This window comes from Rousettus aegyptiacus, unplaced genomic scaffold (assembly GCF_014176215.1).
Source record: "Rousettus aegyptiacus isolate mRouAeg1 unplaced genomic scaffold, mRouAeg1.p scaffold_m13_p_2, whole genome shotgun sequence".
Taxonomy (NCBI): Eukaryota; Metazoa; Chordata; class Mammalia; order Chiroptera; family Pteropodidae; genus Rousettus; species Rousettus aegyptiacus.
Window position 1 is genome coordinate 2,752,815 of NW_023416295.1, and position 18,643 is coordinate 2,771,457.

The 18,643-nt window shown below is 60.4% G+C and overlaps 1 protein-coding gene across 2 annotated transcripts; it reads left to right on the forward strand.

Moving 5' to 3' along the window:
• Nucleotides 1-8,142: 8,142 nt before the first annotated feature.
• GBX2 (gastrulation brain homeobox 2) lies at nucleotides 8,143-11,353 on the forward strand. 2 transcript variants are annotated; one of them, XM_016158957.2, is made up of 2 exons: nucleotides 8,143-9,116; nucleotides 10,139-11,353. In XM_016158957.2, exons 1-2 carry the CDS (start codon nucleotides 8,594-8,596, stop codon nucleotides 10,660-10,662), a joined length of 1,047 nt encoding a protein of 348 aa, XP_016014443.1. In that variant the 5' UTR covers nucleotides 8,143-8,593; the 3' UTR covers nucleotides 10,663-11,353. The 2 variants fall into 2 exon arrangements, with proteins under 2 accessions (XP_016014443.1, XP_016014444.2); XM_016158958.2 differs by having other exon boundaries at nucleotides 8,143-9,165; nucleotides 10,139-10,247.
• The last annotated feature ends 7,290 nt before the right edge of the window (nucleotides 11,354-18,643 follow it).

The following is an 18,643-nucleotide window of genomic DNA, read 5'->3' on the forward strand; positions in this document are numbered from 1 at the left end:
TAATGAAAAGGAGTTGGGAATCTTTTTCTTGTGAGGTTGTAGGCATGAAAAAGACATCTCTACCCTTCTAATTTCACGGGAAAGGAAGTCCCGCAGACGCCTACTCCCTGAAACCGCCCAGTCCTAAGCAGACCCTATAACAGATGCCATAAATCACACAGCCCGTAGGGGGCGCTCCAGATCCCTGAGCGCTCTGCGCACACGGGGCTTTTCCGGACTAATAGTTTTAAAATTGCGAAGCCTTAAATAAAATTGTTTCCTGCCACTCCCTCATTAATTTATTAAAATATACAATACATATTTGAATTCTGTTTACAGATATGAAACAACCTCGTTAGATTATTAAAATAAAAATGGGCAATGTAAGATTTGGCTTGTATAATAAATTATTCCATTTATTACCTGCTAAAATATAAGATCCAAATAACTTACACTCTACCGAATTAACTAAATTTGAAGGATTTTTGGAGTTAGAACAAAGCTGAACTTTAAGAAACCTCTCATCTCTTAAGTTTTCTGGTTTTGTTGTGCTTGCAATTTAAGTGGGTCTGAGAGAAACTTGAGAAGGGGGAAGGAACTATAATAACCGAGAGAAGAGCTAGGAATATCACAGCAACAAACAGATTCTAAAATACTCGTCTTCTCTAAATGAATGAATGAATGAATGGGGGCATGGTGTGGTAAGGGAGGGGAGGGAGGAAGCCCCTGAACTCAGTGAAGGCGTCATGTTGGTCACACGATGTCCAATCGCCCTCCTCTTCTGAGCCATTGTGACCAACTTGTGCTCTTTCTGGAGCTTCATGTTCATTGTTGGCACAGGCTTCAGGGAACAGAAGTTTCAGCCAGGTGGAGACACACAGAACTGCTTCTAACGTCGGTTCGTGTCCCAGCAGGAGGAAGGGAGCGGAGGGGCCGAGGGCCTGGAAGAGGCCCACTCGCCAAGCCCTGGCCTCTGCGCTGCTGTCTCTGTCACCGTCCTCGATGGCCCCTCTGCTGTGGCAGGGCGGGAGCAGGCATCCAACGCCCATGGGAGCCCTACTCCTAGTGTCCCTGGCAATGTCCCCTGCGAGTAGCTCTCACCCCTACGTGGACTGCCTCAGTACCTGAGTGTGAAGAGGTTACAGGAGTAACTTCCGGTTTCAAAGTCACCGTGCAGGACAAATACCACATAGAGAGGTATGAATGACTGTTCTTTAACTCTGCTCGTCATTCAACGAAAAAAGAAAGGAAGAAAGAAAACACTCAATACACACAGGGCGACACACCCTGAGGATAATGTTTTCATTTCTTGCAAAACCCAGAAGTGTCCCCTAGGGGGGTGTGGGGCAGACTCTGCCGTTTTCTGGGTTTTTCCCACTGTGCTTCACAGATCTCCTGCTCGGTCCTTCCTCCGTGGTCTGCCTCCCTCTAGCAGGTCGGTCCCTTGATGAAAATCCTGCTTTTTTAAAAGTTGCGAGGGCTTCAGGCTGCACCGATAAGGGAGACAGAATTGTTGGCTGCACGGTCATGCAGATGGAGCGTCTGTATTTCTCCAGACAACAAACAGCAAATTCAAAGGGTTTCCTGTTTCGGAGGCCTAGGAGGTCACCACGTCCCATTTTTTTCCCCAGTGATCACCACCAGGGAGGGACTGTATATTTATGAGGCCTGAGACAGCAGGGGCAATTAAGAGACCTAAAAACAATGCCGTGCTCCCCTACCATTTCGGCCCCCTGGGGCAGGGGCAGGGAGTCTAAGGACTCAACTACGCAGCAGTGTGAGGTTGTTCCAGCGCGGCAAATGTGGGTCCCCACCTACATTTCCGCTTACCGAGTCTCATTGAAGGACACCGGCTCGCCCCCTGGTGGCCCATGACCTACACCCACCCTCCGGTCAGTGAGCGAGGGACAGCGGAAGGTTCGGAGTCTGAAGGGGGCGGGGCGGGGCGGGGAGTCCTGCCGCCAGCTCTACTGACCGCCCTTCGCATCGGCTCCGCGCGTGGGTGGCTGTCCAGCCGCTCAAACAAGAACCGAAGCGCCACACTGGGACTTTCCTCCAGCTGGGAACATGTCCACTCCGGTGCTTTGGGAGTCAGCTGTGTGGCGAAGTCGGGTGTCCCAGTTTACCTTCAGAGCGGGCTTGGCGGCTATTGTTATCACCATTTCATTGTCGGTTAATAGAATGGCTCTCCCCCACCCCCATCAGCACACACCCCCTCCTGTCCTCTCATTGGAAGGGTCAGTCATTTAAGGCAGTCCTCCCTGTGAGCTTTGGGTAAGTCCAAGCGGTCCTCTGGGTAAACCTCAGCCGGCTGGATGTGGTCATTTACAGACGTGCCCACCCTTGCGTTTCCTAGATGAGCCTGCTAAGTGAACTTTTTACGATGACCTTTCCCCCGGAAGTCCACGGGAGGGCCTCTGTCATTCCAACTCTGCCTCCCCGTCGTCAACATCTGTGCCCTCGGGCCTGTCCTGTGACAGCCTTGCTGGGGCGCGGTTTCTTATCGGAGGGGGCAGTGACCTCGGGAAGCGCCGACTCCGCTTTGCAAGTGCGTTGCCGGGCAGGGGGACGCGGTTCGGCCTGAGAGCGCTCGCCGCGTGCCCTTCGGTCCCCGCGGAGGTGGAAGTCCCAGCGGCGCCCGGACGCGGGGGGCTGTCGATCCCAACGCCCTCCCGTGTGGTTTCTAAAGGGTTAAAAGGATGGACTCGCGGCAGACCGGTCCTCAGTAAAAGACAGCACCCCTGCAGGCGGTCGGGGCCGTCACGGGGGCAGCTGGGGCCCTGTTGGAGGAGGGCCTAGGAGCTTGAGAAGCCCCGGGCCGCGTCCCTGGCCGGGCTCCCCCCACACACAGGGTCCTCCCCAGAGTTGTAAGCTTGCTGGGCGCACAGCTGGGCCCGGCCGGGAGTCGCTGGCCCGACGCTTCCTACTCCAGCATCCACCGGATGCCGGCTGTGCCCGCTCGGGCCATCACGACCTGCCCGCCGCCTTCCACGACAAGGGGACGGTGGTAAACCCGGGAGCCCCAGGAGGGCCGCCATACGGTCCCCACGGCCCGACCTGGGCCGGCGCACTCCCTCACCTCTCCGTGCCCTCTGCGCGCCTCCCGGGCCTCGGTTTAGGCCGCCCCGGGATTAGCATCTCTATGAAGTCCCGCAAACAATGCCCGCTGTGCGGGGAGATGAAAGTCAGGCGCCGAGTGCGTTTGAAGTCCCCGAAAGGTGGGGCGGGGGAATCCAAGGGTCAGATGGGAGGAGATAAAGCCAGGTGAGAAGGGCCTCGGCCTGGGGTCCGCGGAGTGGCGTGGCCTCCCGGCCGCGGCGCGCCACGCTGCTCCGGCGGCTCCCGCTGGCCCTGCTCGCCCGCGCGCCAGGCCTCGGCCCCCAACTGCAGCCCCCGGGCCCGGCTCCCCGCCCGTGCTCCGCCTGATGCCCCTTCTCCCCAGGCTGGGAGCCCTGGGCGGGCGGTTCGGGCCCAGCCGAGGACTCGCCCCTCGGCCCGGGCTGTGTGCTCCCCAGGAGACGGTCGGCGAGCACCAGCCCCGGGCGCGGGGCTTTCTGGGCGAAGGTGCCAGGCGCTCCGGTATCCCCAGTGCTCACCACCTACCTGCCCACTCGAACCGTCAGGGCTATTCTGGAAAGGGACTAGGACCCGCGCCCGCACCCGTGAAGCCTAAGCCCCGGCTCCCGAGCCAAGACCCGCGTGGGGTGCGGGGGTACCCCGGGCTCCAGGCGCTCTAAGTTGGTTCCTGGGTGCGCCGCGGGCGCGTACACACCCGAGGTCCCGGGGGCTGTCGCGCGGTGCAGAGCCCCGCCCCCCCCCGCCCCCAGATGCCACGGGGGCTCGGCCCGCGGGCCATGCGGCTGTGGCCCCGCTGCTGCTGGGCGCTGGGGGGCGGGGGGCGGCGCAGGTGTGAAGGCTCAGGTTTCCCCGCCTCAGGCCTGACGCGAACATTTTCCAATTCCCCCGAGGAATTCCAAGAAAAGAAAAAAGTTTTCTCCCTTTCCCGTTTCTGGTTGGCGGCTTTGTTTCTGCTACTTCGTGGGTGGGAGACAAAAAGCAAAACTTTCTACAGAAGAATGTCGCGACGCACACAATCCCGCAAAGTGTTTCTCCTTCGGGGCGCTTTAGAAAACCCCCCTGTCCTGCTTTCTCGTGGTCAAGGCGCAGAATAATGAAACCGAACACTTTTATTTTATAAACCACTTGATCTTTGCTTGGGAAACTCTATTAATTGAATGGGTTTGCCTTTTTTTGCCAGTCCCCTTTATCATTATTTATGGGCTTTAAATTGTTTAAAGTTCCCTTGACGTTCAATTTACAAGTTTGGGAACTTTTTTTGTCCTGCCTTTTGTCCCGGAGAAAGACATCGTGTTGGAAGCGCTTTGAAAGGCCAAACATGAGAGGTTGGCAATGAAAGGCGAGCGGGCGAGATCCCTTTTAATTCCGTCCTGTCGGTGAATGGCTCTTTTACATAATTGCAGGAGCTATTTCAAAGCCGGCCAAGGGCTGACTTCACTTAGAACCACATGGAGTCTATTTTGGGCTTTCAGATTTAAAAAAAAAAAAAAAAAAAAAAAAAAGCTGAATAAAATAGTTAAAAAAGATGAGGCTTCAATGCTTTCTGCTACTTGCAAATTGGTGTGTCTGATGGGGAATTTTACACAAGCACCCCTTTGTAAGTGCGTCCTGGGCTCGGGGTGGGGACTGTTCTGGGTGAGCTGGGTGTGAATCCCAATTGCCCTTCCATAAATAAAACCCATCCCAAGCTATTTCCCAACTACTGCCAGGAGCAAGAGGCGCGGCAATGATCGAATGATCGGGCCACTCTAAGTCCATATAAATAAAAGCAACACGGTTGCCCGAGAAACTGGCCTGTCGCCTGGGACTGGAAGGTGGGCGGGAGCGTCCGGCCCGCTAGACCCCGAGTTGCTCCGCACCCACGGACACCCGAAGGTTCCACGCTGCCCCTTCTCCACGACCACCCGCGACTTCGCCCCTGCCGGCGGCACGCAAGCTCGCAAGTCGCGGTGCTCCCTCTGCGGGGCTGGAGTTGGCCGGCCCACGCAAGTTCGAGGCATGAATATTCATTTACTTGTGCGGTTAGCACTTCACACTCAGCCTGCACACACCTGCGGGCAAACGCTGCCGGGGACAGCCCCAAAGCGCGGAGACAACTTAATTGCCATCCGTTTCACTGACGTCTGAGGTTTCAGGTGGCTTAATACGATCCTGGCACTAGCTTGGCACCGCAGAAGCAAACGCTCGGGGGCTGGGCCAACTTCAGCCGGGAGGGACGGTCCCCGGGAGGGAAGTTCCTGAGAGTTAACTGGAGTTGGAGGATCCATCCGGTGCGTCCTTCATTTTTCCTAATCCGAGGGAGGGGAGGGGACTCTTAAAGCAAAGTGGCAAAGATCTGCGCGGGCGGTTTTCCTGCGTAGCCAGGGCCAGCTGAGTCACCTGGGGCTCTGCAGTGTGAGGCAGTGGCCAGCGGAGCAGGTAGAAACCCAAAGGCTGGATAAGCCTTGTACCTGTCGCTTGCTGCCCATAAATCTCTGCCAGGAGCCGAGGAAAAACTCTAAACTTTTTCATTATTCACAGTCCCCATGCTCTGAACGCTTTGCAGGTGGCTGAGGTGCCCCGAATGACTCCTGTTAATCACGGCGAAACACGAGGATCCTTTTATGACGCGAACAGTCGTTTTCTAAGCAGTTAAGCATTAGATGAGAAAATATTACTGCATTGCATTTGAGAAAAAGCACACTAGTAAATAAAAGTCATATTGATGAGAATTCTCTGAACTCACTAATAAAAGAAGATTAGTATTATAACCCCTGCAGTCAATACTTTCCACGGCAATTTATGGATGCAAATAATATGCCATCAAATTATTTCAAGTGTAGCTATAATTCAACGGACCTAAATCTTCTTGCTGAACTTTAAATGTAGAATTATCACCAAAATAATCAAAGGAATTCCTGGCTCTCAGAGGGTAATCAGGCGACAGAAGTCCCTAGAATAATATTTTTACGGCGAAATAGCGAAGTGGATGGCAAATGTGCCTGGGTAGAGTAACGGCCTACGCAGGCGCGCCGGCGTCAAGCGGCCGAGGGACCCGGCTGTAGCAGCGTAAATCAAGCCAGGAGCCGAGCGTTTTTTCTTAGGATTCAAAAAAAACAAGTTAACCAGACCCGAGCCTGTGTGACTGTAACTATCTCATAATGAGAGGGAGTATTTATTATGCTCATAAAGAAATCAGCCTTTTGTCCTGGGCTTCGGTATTTTCCTTTTTCTTTTCTTCTTTTGCTTCTTTTGTGGGAGTGGAGAAAGAGGGATAGAACTCAGAGACCCCACAGACACCTCCTTCCCCGTGGATCTCAACGGGAATTCATTTTCCCCACACCGCCTAAGCCACCTCGGGGTCTGGGCGTGCAGGGAGTGGAGGCTATACAGCCAGAGTCCTAATGAATTCCTTTCAAACCGCCTGCTGCCGGAGCCATCCATTACAGCGGCCTGGAGTGGGGAACCGCGCTCGAGACGTCTTTGTCCGGGGGACGGTGGGGCGGGGGGAGGAGGCGAGGAGGAGGAGGGCGGCTGGCGTCAGGGCCCGCGAGTTTTCTCAGCACCCTCGCCTTTCTCATCCAGGGCCCTTGGGGTGGCCGTGGGTCTGCGGCCAGACTCCTGGCTGAGGAGTTGGTCCGGAGTAAGACATCCCCCGGGGGGCCTTGGCGTGAGCGCGAGAGAAAAAGGAAGAGAGAGAAAGAAGAGCTTCAAAGAATCGGGTCGATAAATTCATAAAGATCGATTTATCTTTATCTCCCAATTAAATGTGCTTGTAAGTGATACATAACACACGTCCAGCACGGGCCGACTCCCCAACCACTAGCTCCTCGGCGTGAGCTGATTTTTAATGACCGATGTAACAATGCCCTTCGCTCCTCTCCTCCCGAGCCCGGGGCTCGTCGGCCTCTTGCGGGCGAACGTCTAGACCCGGGAAGTTGAAGCCGAGGCCCTGGAGGCGCGTGGAAGCCCCGCGCGCGCTGGAGCGCTTTGGACCTTCTGCCCTCGCGACGAAATGATTCCATTTTTAAAGGGAACACAAGAGCTGAAAGTTTTGGTTTTATCATGGAGAAGGGGATAAGACCATCCCTAGCCCCCACCCTCTCCCCGCCAATTCTCTTATTCCCAAATTCCGGGATTTTACCATGGTCGAGACAGGGGGAAGCATCTTGAGGGGATCGGCTGCATCCTGCAGGAGGCAAAGGGGAGCCGCGCGCCCTCGAGTCCTCGCGCCGGCGACCGGGCGGCGGCGCCGGGGTGAGCGCTCCCTCCGTTCTCAACGTGCTTAATTAGCGCCTATTTACAAAACGCAGCTTTTATTTGAGCAAACATCATAAAGCTTTCATCAGGATAATCTCACGTTATACAGTCTGGAGGCACAGCAACTCCCCCCTTCCTCCCCGAGGATGGAGGAGATAAAGGACTCGCTTTATTATCATAATTATCGTGGCTGTTATTTTGGTGCGCGCAGGCAAAGTGTGTAAATAGGTGCGATGATTAAGAATGTCATGACAAATGAGAAGGGATCGCTCACGGGAGAGGCCAGCTCGGGATGGGGGAAACCAGCAGCCTCCCCGCCCCACCAGGAGTGCAGGGGGCGCAATGAGCAATCTCGAGGGTTCCCTGAGGCGGGAAGGGCTATCAGCTCCAGGCCAGGGCCCTAGGGGCGGATCCGAAGCAGCAGGACCTTGCCCCCAACTCCGGGAACCTCGCCGGGACCCCTGGCGCAGCTGTAGCCCCCAGCGCTAGGGCGAGCCACCAGCAGGCTTTATCCAATGCGAAAGAAATATTAAAGCAATAAAACGCCCTCGGCCCGGCCGCTGCGGGTCCTAGCCTAGGAAGCCGCACTCAGAGGCGGCCTCGACCCGGCTGCTGGGCCGCGGGATTCGAGCCTCGGAGGTGCCAACGGCAGCTTTCAAGTTTGAGCGGCGCGGACCCGGCGCGCAGGCTCGGACTCTCGGGCCCGCGCGCTCGGCCGGTGGCGCCTGCAGCCTGCTCGCTGCCCTGCCCGCTGGAGGGGGCGGAGCCCCGCCTTCCCCCGCCCCTCCCGGCGCAGCCAATAGGCGGCGGTGCTCGACCCCACGTGAGAAGAGCCCGGCCGGGCAGCAGGCAAAATGTGAATGAGAAAGAGGAGCGCGATTTAAAGGTGCTGGCGGTGCCCGCCGGAGACAAGTGCGCCGGCTTCGCGCGCTCCCCAGCGGCCCGCGGGAGGCGACGGACTGCGGGACGGACAGACCGACGCGCTGACGGCTGTGAGCCCCGGCCAAGGGCCGCGGACGCGACGCGCGCGGACTCCGACTGGCAAGCGGTGGGCAGCGGCTCCAGCGACCCGCGGGGCCCGGGGGCCCTCTCCACTCCAGGGCGCACGGCCTCACCCACGTACCACCCGCCGGGCATGCGGCGGACCCAGGACTGAGGGGCGGCAGCGTCTGCTCTCCGGGTACAGCTCCGCCCCTGCCCGGCGCTCCCGGCTGTGTTCCCCGCGCCTGGCGGTCTTCCTGGCGGCGGCGCGGCGCAGGGACTTTTCGCCTCTTGCCGGCCTTTCCCGAGCGCGTCTATGAGCGCAGCGTTCCCGCCGTCGCTGATGATGATGCAGCGCCCGCTGGGGAGTAGTACCGCCTTCAGCATAGACTCGCTGATCGGCAGCCCGCCGCAGCCCAGCCCCGGCCATTTCGTCTACACCGGCTACCCCATGTTCATGCCCTACCGGCCGGTGGTGCTGCCGCCGCCGCCGCCGCCGCCGCCCGCGCTGCCCCAGGCCGCGCTGCAGCCCGCGCTGCCGCCCGCCCACCCACACCACCAGATCCCCAGCCTGCCCACCGGCTTCTGCTCCAGCTTGGCGCAGGGCATGGCGCTCACCTCCACGCTCATGGCCACGCTGCCCGGTGGCTTCTCCGCGTCTCCCCAGCACCAGGAGGCGGCGGCCGCTCGCAAGTTCGCGCCGCAGCCGCTGCCTGGCGGCGGCAACTTCGACAAGGCGGAGGCGCTGCAAGGCGACGCCGAGGACGGCAAAGGCTTCCTCGCCAAGGAGGGCGCGCTGCTCGCCTTCTCCGCGGCCGAGGCGGTGCAGGCGTCGCTCGGTGAGTCAGCGGCGCGCGCGACCCGGGCGCGGGGGCGAGCCAGCTCCGGGTTCCCGCCGGGGCCCAGGGGGCGAGGCCGACCCCCCGCCCGACCCCTGCCCCGGATACCCCGCCTGGGGAGCGGCAGGACGCGGCCCAGCTGCGCCGCAGGGCTTCGGGTGGGGGCGGGGCATATAGAGCCCCGCAACAAGCACTGTCCCCGGGTGTGGGTGTGGGTGCGGGGGGAGGCATTTATCCCCCGGAGGCAGCTGCTGCGCAGGGCGGCATATCTGTCAGGCGACAAGTTTTGTCGATTCTACCCCCGTGCCTCCTGCTCAGTGACCTGGGTCCCGGGTGGGGTTCCGCTTTAAGGGGAGGCAGGTTGAGCTGCTAGTGGCAACAGTGCGTGTGCCCAGGGGTGCCGGGCCCTAAAAACCCCCTCACGGCGCTTGCTGTTCGCTTGGGGGGATCGCATTCTTGGGAGGCCGCGCGTCTGCGTGTGTGCGTTGGGGTGTCTGGTGGGAACTTTCCCTAAGGCTACCAAACTTACCTTTGACCAACGTCTATCTCAAAAAAAAAAAAAAAAAAAAAAAAGGTCTGGGATCTGCACCTCCCTGCGCCTCCACTGTGGCTGAGACGAAATTGAGGTTCACAAAATTTTCACTGAGGGGCATCGTGAGCTTTCCCTCAGTCCTCACCCAGCCCCCACCCCGGGGACAAAGAGGACGCTGTCTTGGGCCTCATGCCTCCCGTTACTCGGGCCTTTAGCTGCCGGAGGCCGGGAGGGTGCAGGGGGGCACGGCGGCCCCTTGAGTGATGGATCTGGGCAAAGGGCCGTCGCCTGTCCTGCCTCCTCCTCTCCTTTGAGCTTTCTCACGCCCCCCATACCTCCACCCCTCAAAGGCCAGGAAATCACAATGTGTTAATGTCATAGAAAGACAATCCTCTAAGGGGGAAAAAAAAAATGCCCAAGTGACGGCGGGAAGGGAAAAGGAAGGCCGGTGTGCGAAATGTAATAAAACGCCGTTTGGTTTTGCTTTCAGTCGGGGCTGTCAGAGGGCAAGGGAAAGACGAGTCAAAGGTGGAAGACGACCCGAAGGGCAAGGAGGAGAGTTTCTCGCTGGAGAGCGATCTGGACTACAGCTCGGATGACAATCTGCCCGGCCAGGCGGCTCACAAGGAGGAAGAGCCGGGCCACGCGCTGGAGGAGCCCCCGCCCAGCGGCGGCCCCGCGGGCAGCACCACGTCCACCGGCAAGAACCGGCGGCGGCGGACCGCCTTCACCAGCGAGCAGCTGCTGGAGCTGGAGAAGGAGTTCCACTGCAAAAAGTACCTGTCGCTGACCGAGCGCTCGCAGATCGCGCACGCCCTCAAACTCAGCGAGGTGCAGGTGAAAATCTGGTTCCAGAACCGCCGGGCCAAGTGGAAACGCGTCAAGGCCGGCAACGCCAACTCCAAGACAGGGGAGCCCTCCCGGAACCCCAAGATCGTCGTCCCCATCCCCGTCCACGTCAGCAGGTTCGCCATTAGAAGTCAGCACCAGCAGCTGGAGCAGGCGCGGCCCTGAGGGCCTGACCGCGGAGAAGCCGCCGCCACAGCGCCAGAGGGAGCCCAGCGTGGGCGCTGCTGGCTGGAAGCAAAACTCAGTCACCCCCCACCCCCAACTTTGGACATCCCAAGTACATCGAGAGTATATTCATTAAACAGGCTTAAAAGACTGCTTTCGAAGGGGCCACAGCTACCGCTGAAGACACACTAAATATTTATTATATTACCCTCCTTTGTACATAGATATCTATATAGACCGGATCTCAGCTGCAGTATTTTGAAACTTATAGGACCACACCGCCACCCAGTAATAGTCTCCACTCGCGTCCCAGAAGAAGACAAAACCTCTGCTGTAGCCCGCCGCCCACAGCAGCCACCTTTCCGTACTTTCCCAAAGGTAACCACGACATTCAAGAACACACGCTGGGGTTGACACTGGCTTTTGTTTCGCTTCTGGCTTTTTTTTTTTTTTTTTAGTTGACTGAAAAGCAGACGTTTCGGGGTAGCCTGGAAATTCGCTTTGCTTCGGTCTCGCCTGGCTTTCTTTCCTGGGGTTGCGTATACCCGATCTGAGCCATGTCTGAAGCACGTCTCCGTTCTGTTTAATTTATTTCAATGTAGCTTATTTTCATATAAGTTATGACATTTAAACAATCTCAGTCTTGTGAATAATAAAAAGGAGAGAGAAAGAGGGGGGGAAAAAGACGGAAGCCTGGGTCTCATGAGTGTGTCCAGATCCGACTGTTTCGAGGGCACCGCGGGCTTGTGGCTGGGCACCTGGTCTGGGACCAGTATGGGATAAACACCCGCTGGCCACGTCTTCTCAGGCTGGCTGGACATGAGCCACACGGCACCTTACCAGGGTTTACATTGGAGAGCAAGAGCTCCATTTGGGCTATAAATTTAAGAGAACCTATTTTTCACCTTAGAAATCTAATTATCCCCCTTTGCACAGCCTAATCAATACTAAGAGGCTGGCAAACTTGGGCCGGAGGAGGAAGCGGGCGCCCCGAGGGGGGGCCGCGCGTGCGGGCATCGGTGGCTTAGCGCCAACTCCTGATCTAAACCGACCGCAGCCCGGGCGGAAGCGCGTTTCCTCACCCACGTTCCCGACCCGAGAGAAAGAGGGGCTCCCTCGCCCGGCACGGCCGGGCGCCCATAAATCAGGCTCCGGGCGTCAGCTTCCGACTCAGCCCGCGGAGCTGGGCTTCCCGCCGGCGCTGGTCGCAGAAGCGGAGGCGGAGGCGGAGGCGGGCGGCGAGCGCCCGCGGGCCCGGCACCTCCCTCTCCGGGCGGGGTCGGAGGGGGCGGGACCCGACCACCGCCCCACCCCAAGGGCGCGGGGATGGGCTTCAGCACGAAAAGGGACGGGGAGAGGAGCGAAGGCAGATTGGGGCAGATCCTCAGGGGTACCAGAGAGCGGGCGCAGGAGGGGCTTGCCCACCTCCCCCGGGCCATGCCCACAGCCCGGGGACCGCGGCGCCGAGCCCGGCCCATTCTGCCGACTCCTTTCCTGACCCCGCAGCGCCCGCCCGGACACGAGCATCCAGGCCCACCGGAGATCCGTGGACAGGCCGGGGCTGAGCCAGGGGCATGGAGCACGGTGCAGAGGCTTCGAGGCCGCCAAAGCGGGAGTCGGAAGCCATAAGAGAAGCCGATGGCTTCGCCGACCTCGGCCTCCCTCACTGAAGGCGGGGAACGGGTAGCGAAGAAGTCCCTCGCCGCACGCACGCCGGTTCTCGGCCCCAAGGACTGGAAACGCATTGCCGTGGGTTAACATTAATACTGGCTTAATTCATACGGTTGACAGCCCGTCACCTCCCAGCAGCAGAGGCTCATAGGGACCCGGGCGCAAGGCGAAGGCCGAATCACCGTTTCCCGCCGCGTTTCCAAGATTTCCCGTGGCCGTAAATGTCCAGGCTCGGTCTTCGAGCACAATAAAATGGACTGGCAGGCCCTCCGAGGGCCTCAGCTGACTCCGCGGGGTACGGAGGGCAGCGGGGGCTCCTTGCTGTCCCCCACCCAACCCCTAGGGGCCTGCAGGTGGCGGGGGGCGCGTCTGAGCGTCCCCCTGGCCTGGTTCAAGATCCGCAAGGCACGGCAGTTCCCCTGGATCCTGCCCGCGGTCAGCCGCAGGGGAGCGGGCGGGCATCATCCACATGAGGCAGGTCTCCACGGCCCAACGCCAGGGCCCGGGCAGTCGAGGCCAGAGAAGATGCCGCACCCGCCTGCCCCCACCCCACACACTTTGGCCAGTTGCAGGACCTGGTACGTGTGCCGGGCGTAACTGTGGCTGGGGGTGCAGAGTCCCAGCTCGAGGACATTGGGAGCCGCAGCCTCAGTGGCGGGGGCACCGCGACCCAGCACTCCAGGTCTGGGGGAGGAACCTTAGTCCTGAGAGCAGGGCTCTCCCGCAGATCTGGGAATGCTCCCATACAGCCTTCCACCATAACAGCTGTAAACCGCTACCCTCCTCCCGAGCCAGTGACAGTGAGGGGAGCCCGGGGCCTTAGCTGCATAAACCCCGCGGGAACCCAAAGCTCCCAGGATGAGGGACTGCCTTTAGGGCACCCCACCCCAGGGCCCGAGCTCCTCTGCTCTCCCCAGCTGTGATCCTTGCCTTTTGGAAGCAGGAGGAGGAAAGGGTCAGGGCCTCCACTGGCCCCCTGCCCTCTCAGGGCGCCGTTCCCCTCCTCCCACACCCCTGACCGCTGGGGCGCCCCGAGAGCCCTGCGCGAAGGCCGGGGCTGGGGAGACAGGCCGAGGGGAGGAAGATAAACAAGCGGCGCTTGATGGCCGCTGTCATCATGGCCGTCATCATGGCTTTCATTTGGCTGCCTAATGAGTCACATCACAGGCAGAGAGAAAAATTGTCAATCGCCCGGGCCCTAATGAATTTTTTTGCAAATTGTAATCAAGCCAGGCCGTCTCAGCTGGCTGATTAATGAGACCCACGAGGCTCGGCCAGCACCTCAGCTTTTTATTCCATCCCGTCCTCCCTGCACTAAATTAACAGCAACTTGTCTGAGCTTCAAATTAACTCCCAATGATTAATTCTGATGGGGGGGCCTGAAGAATAGCTTGTTCTAATAGGCTCTGGCCTGAGATGCTGTTGGAAATTAATACACTTCCCCTTTGGCTGCCGGCTTTAATCCAAGGTTGGGTTTTGACATCACTATATTTGTTGTTACAATAAATTCCACTTACATCTGCAGATCAAATAATTACGCTTGGGAGCGCCGGGGACCTGCGCCTCCCCCTTCCCCAGGCCCCTCACCCTTGCATTAGGGCCCTCTGGGTTGCTCCCACCCGTGTTTACCAACCCTGGGCATGGGTCCGAGGAAACATCCGTAGAAGGAGCAGCCACTCGACCAGGTGACCCCCTGCCCTAGCTCCCCTGGGAGCCAGGCGCCCCTTCTCCCCTTTGGAGAACAAGAGGGGAGTTTCAGAACCAACAGGCGCATCCCTCGTTCATCGCCAGCGCCCTCATTCAGGCGGGTCTTGGGCCTGCAGCGACCTCCTCCCCCACTCCCAGAGGAGGCCGGCAGCACTCCTGGGAGCGGCCTAGGCCACCAGCGCTGGGACCTTCCTCAGCCCCATTCCCGGCTGGAATTTTCGAGACTTCCTTCTGCCTCCAGCTTTCACCTCTCAGTACCCCACCCCCACGGGGGGGGGGTTCTTTTTCAGGGCATTTTCAGCTAAACAGAGTAGGTGGTGTCCTCCCGAGACCAGGTTTGCCTCGTAGGTCTATCCGGATTAGAATCTGGTCGTCTGCGACCCAGGCCTCCGGACTCGCGCGCAGCTGACGCGAGCACCTGCATTCCACGACGGCCTTCCTCCCCCAGGTCAGCGTCCGCTGGGCCTCGCGTCTGTTTGTTCCGTGTGTTCGAGCTTAATTGGCTTAATCATTTCTGCTGCGCAGGGCAAGCCTAGCAGAAGGCCTCCAAGGCTTCCGCCTCCGGCCCTCCACCTGTCCCAAGTGGAGCCGCGCTGCCCCCTTGGCGGGGGCTTCTGGGTACACGGGAAGCCAGGAGGGACGCCGGTGGCCTCGGGATCTGGTCACCACCTGGTTCTCGCCTCTGGGCCTTCTCAGCTTCCTGCAGCCATTCTGAGAGGCTGGTGCGCGCGCGCAGTCGGCGGCGCTGGCTGCAAACCCGACCTGGGCGTCTGTCCTCCCCTCCGGTGCGCGGGAAGACTTGGGGGTCGACGCGACAAAAAATATCGCCAGCCCACACCCAGTCACAGCCTCCCTGGGAAGGAGGCGCGCGCCCCTCTTTCCGTCCCGGGAGCCCCCAGGCCTCTGCTGAAGCGTGCACAGCCCGAGCATGTGGCCTGCTGGGCCCCTGCAGATCGCCACGGTGCCGCGCAGTCTCCTTCCGCCACGCTCGGCGCGGGGCATCTGGGGTCGCCCGACTCTGGGGTCCAAGGGGAGTCGCGGCCAGGGGTCTACCTGGAGCGGCCCGAGCGAAGGGAGGCGACATTTATCTTCATTTCGGGCCCTTATGGTGCAAACAGGAGAAATATGATCTTTGTAACCGAACATGAATGCAAATCACAGCGTCTGAGTAATGAAGCACCTGAAACCTCGACACGCCAAAGCAACGCCATATGTACGGAGACAACCTGCATATATTATAAATTACATCATAAAAACTGATTGCCTATTTGCACAGTGCAGAAGTGGGAGACCTAGGCTGACTTCCGCCTTCCGTGGCTTAGGCGAAGGGTCAGGGAGCGCATTCCCCTCGAATGGCCGCGGGCCGGGGACACTGGGCCCAGAATGTCGCCGGCACTGCGGCCCCGCCTAGTCGTGGTGCAGGCGGGGAGCGCGCTTCGCAGGGCGCTCACCGCCGGCTTCGCGCCACACGAGGGACCTGCCCGCACCTAGGGCAGCCCTGCGAGGCCCGATGCCGCCAGGACGACAGGTGCCACCGCTCCCGGGGCTGCCGCATGCGGCTTACGTCCCAGTCTGGGGACTAGGACCCCGCCGGTTCTTCGGGCCTGCCAGCGCTGCGGCTGCCCCGGGGACCCGCTCGGATTTCTAGCTCGTACCCAGGTCCCTGCGAGCGCCCTCCTTCCCACGGAGTGGGCCCTGTGACGAGCAGGGGTGTGATGGGTGCGTGTGCGTGTGCGTGGGAGTGTGAGCGCGTGGCACGGTTGGCGTGTGTGCCATTCCCTCAAGTCTAACCCTGCTTGGCCCAGTTTCTCTGCTTTCCAGGGTCCCGCATAGCCAAGACCGACCCACTGGAGGAGCCGAACTCGCCGTCCTTAAACGCCTGGATAAGTGGCGCGCCCACTGTGCGCGCGAGTGGGCGCCTCTGAGATCCCCGCCCATGGACTGCACGGTCCCCCGTGGGAAGCCCCTGCGCTGGGCCTGCGCCCCTGAGCCCCGCCCCCTTTCCCGCCCCGGGAGGGGGGGCCCTTGGTCTGGTCTCTGGCACCCACACTCCACCCCTTAGTCCACGTCCCTCGCGCGTGGCCTCTGAGCTCTCCCCACCCCACGCGCACCCTCCACCGCGCGCAGCCCCCCACTTCCGGTCTCTGCAGTCCAGGTCTCCGCCCCCACCCCCACCCCGGGCCCCTGCGCTCCACCAGGTCCGGGCGGCTCCTCCTCGGCATCCGCAGTCCACAGCCAGCACCCGTCTGGGCTCTGGACCACCCCCTTCCGCCCTCCGAGCCAGGCGGGAACAGGCCCCCAACGACCCCTGCGCGACACCTGGCTGGAGAAAGGAAGCTGAGATGCAGGCGGCTCAGGCAGAGGCTGCCGCACCGGGAGGGGACCTGATCCTGCCGGAGCCGTCGCGTGCCGCGTGGGCCTCGAGCGAGAGAGGAAGACTGTCGGGTCGCACAGGAGCCCACAGCTCCGCGGAGGCAGGGAGGCCGTCGCAGGGCGCGGCCGCTTATCCCGCGCGCGATTCCGGAACCCGCGCGGTCTTGCTGGGGTAACGCTCCCAGCCCTGAGACCGGAATTGCCCCCCACCCCCACCCCAAGGCGCGCCCACGGCAGAATAGCGGCCTAAGGCCCGGGGTAAAGCCTGAGGCAGCACTCGGCCTTGGATGAGGACATCAGGCTGCCCCTCTCCTCCCCCAAACCTTCATCTCTTTATTTCCCGCCACTGAGTCCCTTGCGGCCTTTGTCATGCCGGTCAGTCTCTGGTGTGGCCGCGCGTCATCTTAAAAGACCCGGCCCCCTAGCCTGGGCCCTGCGGCCGCCCGAATGACAAAGGCTGAAATGGGATTACACAGACCTGATCCTATTAAGCCTGGCCCCCCGCCCAGGCTCGGGCTGACTCAGATCCCTCACCTCCCACCAGCGCCCCCTCCCCGCGCCCCCAGCCCCACTTCCGCGGATGCACCTGGCTGGGCCAGGACTCTGCAGGGAGCCGAGCGCCTTGGGGGTTTGGAAGTGGCCGCCTGACCCCAGGGAGGGAAGGTTGCCCGGGCTCTGAGGGCTCTGAATGACAAAAGCCGAGGCCTGCGCTCAGCTCTGCAGAAGGAAACTGGAGAGGGCCTGGCGCGCGCTGCTCCTCCGCTGGCCTCCCTGAAGGCGGGGCGGGGGGAGGGGCGGGGAGCGGGTGCCGACGCCGACCGGGGTAGTTCTGCGTGGTAGCGTCCAGGGCGTCTGTCCCACCATGCCAGCCAGGTAGCGGGGACCTGGGGTGCAAATAGACGCAGGAAAGGCTCTTTACCTGCCCACTCACACCTCAGGGCCTGGGAGGCAGGGGTGAGATTCCCTTCCTGCAGAAGTAGCAGCCAGGCTGCAGGGCCGGGGCCTCCAGCGGGCTGGCTCTCACAGCGGCGCCTGGCCCGGGTCTCTCCGAGGCCTGCGCTCCCTCTCCACAGCCTGTGGAGGCCGAAGGCGGGAAAGGGGTGATGAGACCGAGGTTTGAACACTCTTGGGGGACACGAGGGGGTGGCATGGGGGACGCTTGGTCCTGTTTCAAGTTTACCTTGTTTCTTCTCTTCTTAGCAATCCACGTGTTTTATTTGAAATTGAGTAGATCATGGGAGAGCGAGCACTGGAGAGGGAGTCAGACCTTAGCAGGGACCCTCCTTAGCCAACCTTGACCAAACCAGTTCGCCCATCAGAACCTTTGTTTCTTCACCTGATGATCCGGCACAGGGCTCCAGTCTTCAAGATGTCTTGGTTTCTGGGGAGGTTCAAGATGTAACGCAGAGGAGGTGCACGGGAACACGGGCCCTGGTGGCCGCTGGCGTAGGGCCTAGGTGCCCAGCTGTGGACTCAGACCACCTGGGCTCCCGTCCTCGGATGTTAACTCTCCAACCTCAGTTTCCCCGTCAGCATCAGTGGGGCCGATCCAAGTGGATGCGGGCAAAGGTCACCGTGCCAAGCCAGACACCCCGTGAGTCAAATTGGCCATGTTTCCCATCCTCATCCGAACCCGAAGTTCCCCTGTGAGGGTGGGACCAGAACGGGGACCTTGCCTGCTCCTCCGCAGCCCCTGGGGTCAGGGTCTGTGTGTGACTCTCGCCTGTCATTGACAGCCTGTCTGCTCACTCAGCAAACAGGTTTCAGGGCTTGCTCCAAAGTGGCCTGCCCTTAGGACCGGAGACAGTCATGTGTGCTGGTGACCTCTGTGCTAAGAGACGCCTCAGCAGGATGGCTCCTCACCTTGACCTGTGAAGACCATCACAGCCCAGTTTTCCCCCGTAAAACTAAACGGTTTCAACGATCTACATGTGCCATCTCAGCGGTTCCCAACCTTTCTGGCACCAGGGACCGCAGCTCCGGTGAGAATCGGACGCCTGATGCTCTGAGGCGGAGCTGAGGCGGTGATGCCGGCGCTGGGGAGCGGCCGCAGATACAGATGAAGCTTCCATCCTCACCGCTCACCTCCTGCTGTGCGGCCCGGTTCCTAACAGGCCACGAACCGGTACCGGTCCACAGCCCAGGCCTTGGGGACCCCTGTGCTATCTGTAGACCCAGAGTCGGGGGCCCTAGGGTTGGCCTGGGGTTGGAGGCAGGATGTGCTCTGTCA